Genomic DNA, 13,060 nt, shown 5'->3' on the forward strand with positions numbered 1-13,060 from the left:
TCTCATTTTACCTGGAGTTGTATCTTGTCCTGAGGCAGTTGGTTGGTCAATCTGTCAGTCGGTGCATCATAGTGATGGTAATCCCATCAAACTAAATACCCACCCTACTTCTTTTATCTTAACACTTCCCTCAATAAAAATACCAATGGCCTCCGTCCTTCTGCACCTGGATTCTTTTACTCGCCTTTTGTGATTACAATGGGAATTAGCATATGGCTGGGGGAGGAGAAGAAGAAGAAGGGGGAGTAAAGCTTGGATGTTAGAAAGAAAAGGGGCTTATATATTTAAATGTAAATAGGGGCCAAGAGGGTGCCTGCTATCCACCAGGGAGGGAGAGAGCGTATTTGTGTACTGTTTCCCTCAATAAGGCCTTTCACTGAGGGGTAAAGAGGGTGGCCCATGTTGATTTAGGCCACACAAAGGGGGTCTTAGTCCTTTCAAGGGAACCAAATATCCCCACAGAGAAGTGCCTTCAAAAGGAAGCCTCCCTGTCAAGCATGGCCATTGAGCCACTGATGCATGCCACAAACCAAGCCCTGGAAGTAATCAAAGGCCAGAATGTGGGAAATGTGTTTGGGGTCCCCAGACTCCACAGCAGAGCACAGTACAGCAAGAAGGGGGGAAAGGGGGGAAACAAGAACCTATCTGCACTAATCAGCCCTTCTTTCTCCTGCTCTCTGAAGGGGTCATAAGCCCTGTTTCTCCAGCCCCTCCTCTCCCCTAACATCCCCACACCCCCATCAAATCCTATAGTAACCCACCATTGCAGAGGAATGTCCATTTAACACATTATCTGGGCTCCTCCAGGGATGGAGAAAATGGGACTGGCTGCTTTTCACAGCAAATTAGTGATGTGATTATGAGGTCACATGTGGTGCTGGCACTCTGAGGTCATAAACAGATGCCCTCCTTCTGACTTTATTTCATACTGCATTAGCATTTCCTGGTTCCTCCTCCTCTGGCTCCTACACCCTTAGAAAAAAAGGTGTTAAGTAGAACCATATAGGGTTCTTCAATTTGTCCCTATAGGGGAACCCTTTTTGGTGCTAGGTAGAAACCTTTACAGAAGGTTCTCCCTATACCCCCTTTATGTAGGGTTCTTCATAGAACCTCCTGTATATGGTTCTACCGAGAACCCCTTTTTCTTTGGAGGGTTCCTCCTAGAATCCTCTATGAATGGTTCCACCAGCCTTACTAGGCTTTAAAATTGTATTACATATGACAATACATTACATATATCATAAGGCCTTTCTTTGAGAGTTATACCCTAACCCGGTGGTGTTAGGAAACACCTGGTTTACAGGCCACATCAGACCTGCAAGTCACATTATGCTGGCTTGCAAAGTGATGTTTAATTTCTATTGGAATCCAGCCAGAGTGAAAATATCCAACAAGTGGAATTTTTTATCACCAGCAACCTGCACTCAGACTGCCAGGGTAGGGAAGATTGTATACTGAGACTTCCTCAATCATCTAAACTGGAACAACCATCTCAGTAACGGGTGCAATAAGTCCAACTACTAACAGATTGGAATTGTTGAGAAAAATGTATGCTATTTATCTTTGTGTAGCATAACATTTATCAATCATTCAATGTACATGCAAAAACACAGAATTTTGTGTATATAATTTAATGTCAAATGTATTTCCCACATGTGTTGGTGTTGTTTATCTGAGTGAGTAGCTCATATGGATTTGTTTATTCATTACACTGTATCCAATTCAATTTCATTGAATAAACCACCAGGAATGAATTTTCAGTCATGTCCAGACATGAGAAAACACAGATTGATATTTCACACCTGTGTAATATAAAGAGCTGCAGTGAAAACAGGGTCTGTTTTGCATGACCAACGTCTGTTCTTGGTAGATATACAAATGGGGTACAAAGGCAAGCATTGTTGTTAAACAACTTTTAAACCGATATTTAACTAGGCAAGTCTGAACATTAAGAATAAATTATTATTTACAATGAAAGCCTACCCCTGCCAAACCCAGACAACCGGTGTGCCACTCCCAATCACGGCCAGATGTGATGCAGCCTGGATTCTAACCAGGTACTACTGTGCCCACACCTCTTGCTGAGATGCAGTGTCTTAGACGGCTGCGCCACTCGGGAGCTATGCACTCCTACACTGATCCAATGCAGAATTACAATGACCAACCAATGCCAAACTATGATTCATGCAAATGAAAATAATATTGCCATAAATAATACTGCTACATCAAACACATGATAAGAATTCATACCTTTAACTGCAGCAGTGCTGAAGAATTTCTCTGAGCTGGCATCAGAGCCCTGTGTGAGAGAAAGACGATATCATTAGCAAACTTGCTTAAACAGGTGGGTTTCATCGTTAATGACCCAAACGGCCAGCTGAAGGGAACGAAGCATTCCGCACTGCAGCACATCGAGGCCACTTGATGGCACTGTTGGTCCATGTGATAACATGACAGCGCTAACCCTCGCCCATTCCGTGTCGAGCCCAGTGTGGCAGAGCGCAAATTAACATTGCTGTGTTATTGTGCAAACATTCAGTGCTAAGCATTTACACAGTATTAGATAATTAAAGCCTATTTAGGTGACATTGCGCTGTCAAAAAGGCATTGGCTAATTCAATCCCACTAATAAAGTGAAATATCGACATGTTACAATCCCTACCAGTGTGTGCGTGGCAAGGCTGAGCCTAGGCCTACTGGGAAATAACAGCACATTGAACCATTGGTTTTAAATGTCACTTTCAAAGCATTTCACTTTTTGTCGCAAAGTATAAAACCAGATGACTATTGAAATATGCTGTTTTAAATATTAGATATCAGTCCTAATAAAGTGAAAATGACAATGAGCCTAATTCAAAACAATTCTGAAGATTTTATCACAGACAATGAAGACTCTTCACACCTTTTCGGCAAATGGACAGTGGCACTTGATGGCACCGTTAAGTGGGTCCAATAATAATGGTATGACATTTGCGCAAATGTCACATATCCCAAAAACTAACGCCAATCAATTATTTTCTATTCGCACATGAGACAATCTTGCTCGAGCCAGAAAACATTTCCATATTCATTTGCTTAGGGTTCAGGCAATTCCAAGGTAAGAGACAGGCATTTCAGTGTAGCTATTCATCCAAATTAAAATGTCTAGGTGCATGGAAAGCAGAATATGTTTCTCTCCACAAAATATCATTTCATCTCCTAATTCTAAAAATGAAACGTCAGTAACCTATCAAATAATATTACTGCAGATTGAAATAGACAGACTTGATTGAAGCATATTCAGTTTGGATATTTCCCTTCTGCACACAACATATATCCAGATATAGGCCAACGCCATTCAAAATTACGATTTTGTTCTTCATATTCATGAATGCCCATAGCAATATTAAGCATTTACGTTATTATCAATTTATAATGACGTGGGTAGGAAAAGCTAGACTACACAACACAATGCTGCAATAACCACAGATATTCTCCTACACGTTTTATTATATTCAATAAACATAGTACATACTGATAATAGGATTACACATAATTCGTCGTTAATAGGACGTAAACTATAAGCTAATAACCAAATAATTTATAATAAGGTATACGTGAATAAAGAAAAGCGACGCGCATACCTTTGATGTGGCGAAGCTGGAAAGAAGGAAAATATTAGTTAAGCTATCACTTTCGCTGTGTAGTAAATATGGCCCCGTTTCACATTCTGCTTGTCAAAATAATGTAATCCACAAATAGGCGGCGAATTCAACTCCGTTTAAATCGATGACATCCATGCGAAAAGAGAATCCGTTTCCAATAAAATTCCAACGAGATACGAGAACCTCTTACAAAGCTACGGTGCCTCTCGGACAAAGGAAGCCATGTGTCTTGGCAGAAAAAGCATCAGCAACAGCTCTAGGTCGCTAAATCCCGTTAAGTGCGTTTTGTCTCCAGTTCAGAGTGTGATACAAATCTATCTCGCAATATTCTCGTATTGAAGATTTGCGAGGTTCGAATAGGCAAGATCCTTGGGAGACTGCGTATCAGGACGCGTAAAGAGGCTGTGTCCACAGACACCAGCGGGAGTCGCCAGCTCGCTCCTACAGAGCAGCAAAATCCAACAAAGCGCAGACCAATTTCCTCTGTAGCAAAGAGGGAGACAAAATCACATTTAGAATCACCTTGAGCCAAAAGGGGACTCCGCTTTCATTATATTTCCAGCTGGTTAAAGCTTATGTCCTGTGGTTACTGACGGTTCTGTCACCGACAGAGCCTCTCATCGCTCCAAGCATCAGACAAACTCCCATTCATCCAACGGCTGCCTCAGTGGTCCTCGTTTGATGGTTGGGTCCTCCCACTTCCTGATTCTAACCTGACTTGGTTCAACCTCAAACCCTACTTCTCTTCCGAACACAAACACACCTGTGTTTTCTGCATCGGAGGGTCCAAATACTTGGTTCCAAAGACCGTGCTCTTCTTGGGACAGGCGTGCATGAGTGTGTTTTATTTTGCTTGAATGAAGCTCAGAGAAAACTGCTTGGCAGTTCCAGAATGAGAGAGAGGGTGAGAGCAAGAGGCAGAGAGAGCGAGAGAGAGAGAGGAGGGAGGGACCGAGGGAGGGCCTGAGACTAGAATGATATTCTTTCACTGTCGACAGAGTGAGATGATGTCAGCGGCTAATGAATTTCCCAGTAGGGTGCTGCCAATGCGAGGGGAGGAAAACAAAACGCTCTTTATAAGCAGCAGTGCACCTCCTCAGAGCTCACAGCCACTCACTTCCTGTTGAAATAACTACCACTCTACTGTCCTAGAGGGGGGTAACACACTCACACCAGCAACTAGGTCAACCATGGTGAGATAGTGGTCCAGCCATGCCTACCAATGGTGCCCACTTAATCAAGCTTGATCCAGGGCTCAAACACAGACATCGAAAAGCCCACCAATGTCCCTCCCTGAAACATGGCACTATGATCAAGTTTGTAGTGGTTTTCTCATGTTAAAACCATCTGGATTGTAAGATGATCATCAGCTTTTGTGGACACTTGTCCTATTATTAAGCATGTTAATGATGGTACTGGTTTGCTTGTAAGGCGAAACACTGATTGGAGAGAGACAGCATTGATGGAAAGTGGTGTTGGGGGAAAAACATTTGACATTATAAAATCCATGTACACAAACAACAAGTGTGAGGTTAAAATTGGCAAAAAACACACATTTCTTTCCACAGGGCCATGTGGTAAGACATGGATGCAGCTTAAGCCCCACCCTCTTCAACACATACCTGTATATCAACGAATTGGCGAGGGCACTAGAACAGTCTGCAGCACCTGGCCTCACCCTACTAGAATCTGAAGTCTACTGTTTGCTGATGATCTGGTGCTTCTGTCACCAACCAAGGAGTGCCTACAGCAGCACCTAAATCTTCAGCACAGATTCTGTCAGACCTGGGCCCTGAAAGTAAATCTCAGTAAGACAAAATAATGGTGTTCCAAAAAAGGTCCAGTCGCCAGGACCACAAATACAAATTCCATCTAGACACTGTTGCCCTAGAGCACAAAAAAAAAACGATACATACCACAGCCTAAACATCAGCGCCACAGGTAACTTCCACAAAGCTGTGAACAAGCTGAGAGACAAGGCAAGAAGGAACATAAAATTCGAAATACCAATTAGAATCTGCCAAAAAATACTTGAATAAGTTATAGAACCATTGTCCTTTATGGTTGTGAGGTCTGGGGTCTGCTCACCAACCAAGAATTCACAAAATGGGACAAACACCAAATTGAGACTCTACATGCAGATTTCTGCAGAAATATCCCCCGCGTACAACGTAAAACACAAAATAATGCATGCAGAGCAGAATTAGGCCGATACCTGCTAATGATCATAATCCAGAAAGGAGACGTTAAATTCTACAACCACCTAAAAGGAAGCGATTCTCAAACCTTCCATAACAAAGCCATCACCTACAGAGAGATGAACCTGGAAAAGAGTCTCCTAAGCAAGCTGGTCCTGGGGCTCCATTCACAAACAGAAACAGACCCCACAGAGCCCCAGGAAAACAACACAATTAGACCCAACCATATCATGTGAAAACAAAAAGATATTACTCGACACATTGGAAAGAATGAACAAAAAAACAGAGCAAGGTAAAATGCTATTTGGCCCTAAACAGAGAATACACAGAATACATGACCACTGTGACTGACCCAAACTAAAGGAAAGCTTTGACTATGTACAGACTCAGTGAGCATAGCCTTGCTATTGAGAAAGGTCGCCGTAGGCAGACCTGGCTCTCAGGAGAAGACAGGCTATGTGCACATTGCCTACAAAATGATGTGGAAACTGAGCTGCACTTCCTAATCTCCTGCCCAATGTATGACCATATTAGAGACACATATTTCCCTCAGATTACACAGATCTACAAAGAATTTGAAAACAAACCCAATTTTCAGAAACTCCCATTTCTACTGGGTGAAATAACACAGTGTGCCATCACAGCAGCAAGATTTGTGACCTGTTGCCACAAGAAAAGGGCAACCAGTGAAGAACAAACACCATTGTAAATACAAAACATATTTATGTTTATTTATTTTCCCTTTTGTACTTTAACGATTTGCACATCGTTACAACACTGTATATAGACATAATATGACATTTGAAATGTCTTTAATCTTTTGGAACTTCTGTGAGTGTAATGTTTACTTGTATTGTTTATTTCACTTTAGTTTATTATCTACTTCACTTGCTTTGGCAATGTTAACATATGTTTCCCATGCCAATAAAGCCCTTAAATTGAAATTGAATTGAAATTGAGAGACTACCTCTCTTTTTATTTGATCCATCTCACTAATCTGGTGGCCCATGAACACTCCAGACCAAAACAATCCTGCAATCTTCAGCTAATGCTGGACGTTCCTGGAAAATAACTTTAATCGCACGAAAACCCAGGGTACTATACCCTTGGCTAATCAGCATTAGCCCACTGCCTGGGTAGTCAATGGATCAACAATGGAGTCACATTACAGGGAGGATAGGATCTCTTTCTCTCTCCCTACAGCGCCCAGCCCCCACAGAGCAGAAAACAGACTTAACTCCTTGCTGCTGGGTGCTAATCCATCCCTCTAACCTCTGTGCTGGAGAGAAGAAGAGAGGGAGAGAAAGACAGACACAGATGGACAGACCAACAGAGAGGGAAAGAGATTGAAACAGAGAGATAAAGAATGAGAGAGAGCGATAGCCCCCAGCTCTGTATGGCAGTGTTGTATGTGCTCTTAGTGTTCTATCTATCAGGACACTGGATCTCATGGCCAGACAGATGAGATGACTATCAGATAGATGACTATCAGCAGGGAGACGTGGCTGGCTGAGGCCCAAGAAGACCAGTCAAAGCCATAATGCTGGGCCCCAAGGCCCCAGAGAGCAAAACCTGATCCAACAATGGCCCTGAAAAGAACACAGCTCTCCAATACAAAGTGTCCATTGGGTTAGGGGCCCTCCTTGATCTCCAATACAAAGTGTCCATTGGGTTAGGGGCCCTCCTTGATCTCCAATACAAAGTGTCCATTGGGTTAGGGGGCCAGTCTTGGCCATCAGTCGGCCCATGTTCAATAGATGATGAAGCCATGTTGACAAGTATGTGCTTTGAACATCAAGCAGCTTGAACATTGGGAAGAAGAGAAGTAAACAATGATAGTGTGTGTGAGCCTATGTGAGCACAAACATATTCTAAATGCTAAAAACAAACTAGACAAATTATGTTTCAAATGAGTTATATAAATACTGGGTTATTATTGTAATTGTAATTGTAATTGCAAGACCTCCCATGTCATTGTATTATTTTGTTGTTAAAATAAAGGTGTGGACAGTGATGAAACATGGAGATTTTAGTCATGTCGTTTTAAATCTATTTCATGGCTAGTTGCAAGAAGATACACTGTATATTTATCCATTGTCTGCCACTAACAAAAATGGCTGCTTGTTGTCGCACAGGTCTAAGGAATAGCAGCCATCAACAAATCAGCGTTCTCAGTCCTAAACGGTCATCATCAGATTTAGGAGAAACCTCAGGTCTGTGATTACAGCTAACCACCAGACAATCCGGATCTCTCACTGCAATGATTTTAAATTCAAATGAAACGCCAACAGAAAGAAGAAGAAAAAAAGCCCTGCATGTCGTATCCAAGAAAATAATATAAAGTGTCACTTTGCTATGGAAAAGCACTTGATGCCGTTGCCAGAGAATGGAGAGCGGAGATCAAACATAACGTCTGGAGTTATGTTATGCATGCCAGTAATTGGTGTCTGTGCCTGTAAGTTCTGTCCATAGACCATCAGCCATCTCTCCTCCGCTGACATTTTTTCATCTTTTGTTCCTTTTTTTGGCCTTGATCCTTCGCTTCAAAGCATCAAGAAGTGATTTTAATTTGTATTCTTCCTCCGCAATGGCGGTTTAATTTCACAGGAACTTTCTTTTCCTAGATTGCAATCACAGGAGACCGGTTCTCTTTTTCATGAGCCTTCTTGCCATTACGGAAAATATCCCCTCATTTCAAATATTTTCTGATAAGTGTAACATGAGTGCTGTGCATGTAATACGTTAAGAGCTCTTATTGAATTCACATCCGTTGTGTCTGACTGTCTGGTCGCATTTGTAGGACTCACGACTTCCAGTAGTCTATTCAGGGTGGATGAGGAGGACGAGGTGAGGCAATGAAAGGTAAAGTGTGTCAATGACATTCAGAAATGGTAGAAACATTCTGAGGAGAATAGCAGATACAACTCTATATATGGTGTATATACTGTATGTGAACACCCTTTCAAATGAGTGGATTTGGCTATTCCAGCCAGACACGTTGACAGGTGTATAAAATCGAGCACCCAGCCATGCAATCTCCATAGACAAACATTGACTGTAGAATGGCCCTACTGAAGAGCTGAGTGCCTTTCAATGTGGCACCGTCATAGGATGCCACCTTTCCATCAAGTCAGTTTGTCAAATTTCTGCCCTAAAATAGAGCTTCCCCGGCCAACTGTAAGTGCTGTTATTGTGAAGTGGAAACATCTATGAACAACAACGTCTCATCCACGAAATGACAGGCCACACAAGCTCACAGAACGGGACTGCCGAATGCTGAAGTGTGTAGCGCGTAAACATCGTCTGTCCTCGGTTGCAACACTCACTACCGAGTTCCAAACTGCCTCTGCAAGCAACTACAGCACAATAACTGTTAGTCAAGAGCTACATGAAAAGGGTTTCCATGGCCTAGCAGCTGCACACAAGCCTAAGATCACCATGCGCAATGCCAAGCATCGGCTGGAGTGGTGTAAAGCTCGCCGCCATTGGACTCTGGAGCAGTGGAAAAGCGTTGTCTGGAGTGATGAATTTTCATAAGCACATGTTGAAGCGAACACTTAAAAATATATTAATTATTTGTGCCATTTTCAATAAGATTCATAGAATGCCTGATATTCTATCCGACTGCAAATATAGGGAGACTACCCCATATGCCATGGAACATCATATCATCAAACACATGCACAGACACGTACATATACACACACATAAAATTAATCAAAAATCATCTATATATCATCTCTTTTCTGTGCCTTTTGAAGGCGAGGTCAGGATGCTTTTTACAGTCATTACATCCAGCCGTATCTCAGTGAGCCTGCCAATGACAACTGCTTCTAATCTCGCCCCCTCCCGACAAGCAGCTCTGACAGCGCTTTTCTTCCCAATTCCTCAGACACGTAGCCAGACATATATTAATCTGTCACTCATCACCCGGGAGATGACTCTCTCTCTCTCTCTCTCTCTCTCTCTCTCTCTCTCTCTCTCTCTCTCCTCTCCTCTCCTCTCCTCTCCTCTCCTCTCCTCTCCTCTCCTCTCCTATCCTCTCCTCTCTCTCTCCCTCCCTCCCTCCCTCCCTCCCTCCCTCCCTCCCTCCCTCCCTCCCTCCCTCCCTCCCTCCCTCCCTCTCTCTATGAATAAGATCTGAATGAAAAACGACAGGCCTGTGAGCATTGAAAGGGAAGAAAGGCCAGGCCAAGAGTAGGAGACAGAACCCCAGGGAGAGGTAACAAACAACATTAATTTCTTCCCTGTGTATATTGCAGACACAAGTCATATAATATACTTGGCTGGGAGGATGAGTGGTTTAGTCATATAATATACTTCTCTGGGAGGCTGAATGGTTTAGGGACCTGACTGGTTCCTCTGCATTGTGAGAGACGTGCCTGTGAATATCAAACCTGTAAATATGAATGACAAAAAGACAAGCCATATTTCGCACATCCTTCATACGTATTTAAACCTGCCTTTATCACACAAGAGGGATTGGTGGTTTTTGAAAAGGAAGAGAGATAAACAAGACAGAGGGATGGAAGCATCTGTCTGATAAACTAGGACAACTGGAATTCAAAAGAAGCTGGCCATTTTTCCTCAACGGTAATATGTTTCCTTGAGAGACATGAAACTCACATCTTTTGTCACTGAGAGAGAGGCGGAAAGTATTTATTCCTGGTGTAAAGTAAAATGCCTGTAGAGCAACTCGTTTTATCTGGTTATCTGGATGCTATCTCTACCTGTCTGCTTTCAGGAATCAGCTGGGCTGGACGGCGGTTGGACCAGGCAAATGTGGATGAATAATGTTAGACATCATCTCCATCTAGGAGGCCAGTAATTACTGAGAGTTGACATAGCACTGCTCTGTCAGCATGAGCAGAGCCACTCTACTGCCTGGACCTAGAGCCATCAGTCCGCTGCCCTGTCCCCTTCCTAGTGACTCCCCTTTCAAAACCAACCAGGACAAGAAAATTGGTTTAACCTTCCCTCCTCAAACGCTTGGGTTACATCCTTAATGCATTTCCCCCCTTTTTTCCAGTCAGAGTAGAACCGGGAATGGGAGGGAGGCCCTTTTGTTTAAATTATAGACATGCCACAGAGCATCGGGCCGCCATGCCACGGGTAATTTCAGGACAGTCAATCACTTCCTCCCCATCCAGCAGACCAACAGAGAGTACCACTCTACTGCAGCAGTGCATAAACACACACACAAACACACACTTGCGAATACACACGCACACAAACACTCATATGTAACACAAACATACACACATCAGCACACGCACGCACACACACTAAACTGTGTGTGTTTCCCTGCGTTGTAAACTTTCCTTTGAGTTGGTGAATGATTAGAGAGTGTTCTGGCTAACATCAAGTCAGACTGTAAATGTCATAAGAACTACAGTATAGCATGCAAAAGTTGATACAAAGACAGCCTATCCTTCTGATCAAATGATTTCATATGAAGCCTGTCCAAATGCTGGTTTAATCTGGTTTGCAGTAATATTGAGGTTGGCTTTCTTGAGGATTCCCTGTTAAAAACCAGGCAATAGCTTTCAGCTGTCTCACAATGGAAAAGGAGGAAAATCATCTCAATATTCCAATATGATTCCAGTTCTCTCTGAAGTGTTGCAGTGGAGCCATGCACCCCAGACAAACCCCTACATAAAAACACACTGAATGTCAAATCGTAGCTTTCATTTCCCTCACTAATCTTCACATAAGTCTCCATAGTCAATGAGGCACGGCAGACATCAGCAACCAAAGAACTGCTTTCTCCCGAAACCCCCCACGAGGCTCGACATAATTCCAACCCAGAGCTACTTTGGCTAGGATTATATTTTTCCCTTTGTTACTTTCTTGCACTGCACTGTGAGCGAGGAGAGAAGGGGAGAGGAAGAAAAGGAAGAGAAACAGGAGGAGGAGAGAGTGACAAAGAGACAGAAAGAAAATAGCCAGACAGCCAGAGGAGGGAGGGAGGGGAAATGGAGGGGGGGTGGAGATAAATTTCCCCGCTGCATCTTTAAGAGGAATCAATTGAGGAAATCACCAGGAAGGCCTGCATTAAAATGTGTCTGACCCCTGATGGACTCCTGACTGCAGCCCAGAGCGATCTGCCTGCCTGCTTGCCTGTCTGTATGCCTGCCTGACAGGCTAGCGAGACATGGTCAGGGGGATTCGGCCTCTGAAACGCTCTGCCAAGACCATTCTGCCAGGCACACACTGAGACAGCCCACTGCCCAAACCTCTCCTCCCTCTCTGTCCCTCCCTACTTTCATCCAGATCTCAGCCCAGCCAGCCACTCAGGTTGAACTGCTCCATAGTGGGGCCCTGATGATAGGGTCTCTAGGGGGACATAAGATGGCCCCAGACTTCAAAAGCCAGCAGGCTGACAGACATCAGGGAGGACCCTCTCCCTCTCCCTCTCCCTCTCCCTCTCCCTCTCCCTCTCCCTCTCCCTCTCCCTCTCCCGCCCGCCTGACTTCTCAGCCCAGGCTCCTGCTGGCCCTGGAGGGGTTTCTAATTGCATTTCACAGGGACTGAAATAAATAAGGGCCTTGTTCTGCCTACTGTAGCCACCCTGCTGGGGCGGGGGGGGGGGGGTCTCCACCGAGACAGGGGTAGGATATCCCCTCCACCTCAACCTTCCCCTACAGTAATGAAAGTACATGGAAGACAGAAATAGTATTTGTGTTTTTTGAGGAGGTTAGAGACAAGAGGGAGAGATTTAATCCGCAAAATGTCTTGTGGCAGACAGACATGCGGGCAGACAGGCAGTCCCCCCACCAGAGCCCCTTGTAGTGATTTACATGTTGGGATGTTAGAGGGGCAGGGCCTAGGGAGGTATGTGGACAAGCAGGGAGTCTCCACTTTAAAGCCCTCCTCATTTAAATATTTCATGAGCCTCATCTCATCTCCAGACCCTCTCATTGGATGTGTGCTTTGGCCCGACGCTGCCTTTCTGCCTTTCATTAATGCCAAGGCAGAAAGGGTTAGGATGAGCGAGCGTACACCCCATCACAGTACCATAGATCTGAGAAAACAGAAACACTGTGTTCCTGCTCTGTGTACCCAGTCAGTCTCTGGGCTTTGGGCTTTTGCAAATCTAGGGGACGATCTCGTTAAACGCTAGTAGCAATTAAAACAATTAGAGATAAGCTAAGTGTGTCAAAGCCCTGGCGGAGACAACACCATGTTTACAATGATTAACATGTGGTGTTATCAGTG

The 13,060-nt window shown here is 43.9% G+C and overlaps 1 protein-coding gene across 9 annotated transcripts in view; it reads right to left on the reverse strand.

The window, feature by feature from the left end:
- The window catches only part of LOC109873450 (activator of transcription and developmental regulator AUTS2), a 469,244-nt gene that overhangs the window by 48,723 nt on the left and 407,461 nt on the right, over positions 1-13,060 (reverse strand). For all 9 annotated transcript variants that reach the window (XM_031807543.1, XM_031807548.1, XM_031807540.1 and 6 more), the window contains one exon: positions 2,251-2,299. In XM_031807543.1, the coding sequence (XP_031663403.1) occupies positions 2,251-2,299 (49 nt within the window). The remainder of the gene's footprint in view (positions 1-2,250; positions 2,300-13,060) is intronic.

The sequence above is a fragment of the Oncorhynchus kisutch genome, linkage group LG28 (genome assembly GCF_002021735.2).
Source record: "Oncorhynchus kisutch isolate 150728-3 linkage group LG28, Okis_V2, whole genome shotgun sequence".
NCBI classification, from domain to species: Eukaryota; Metazoa; Chordata; class Actinopteri; order Salmoniformes; family Salmonidae; genus Oncorhynchus; species Oncorhynchus kisutch.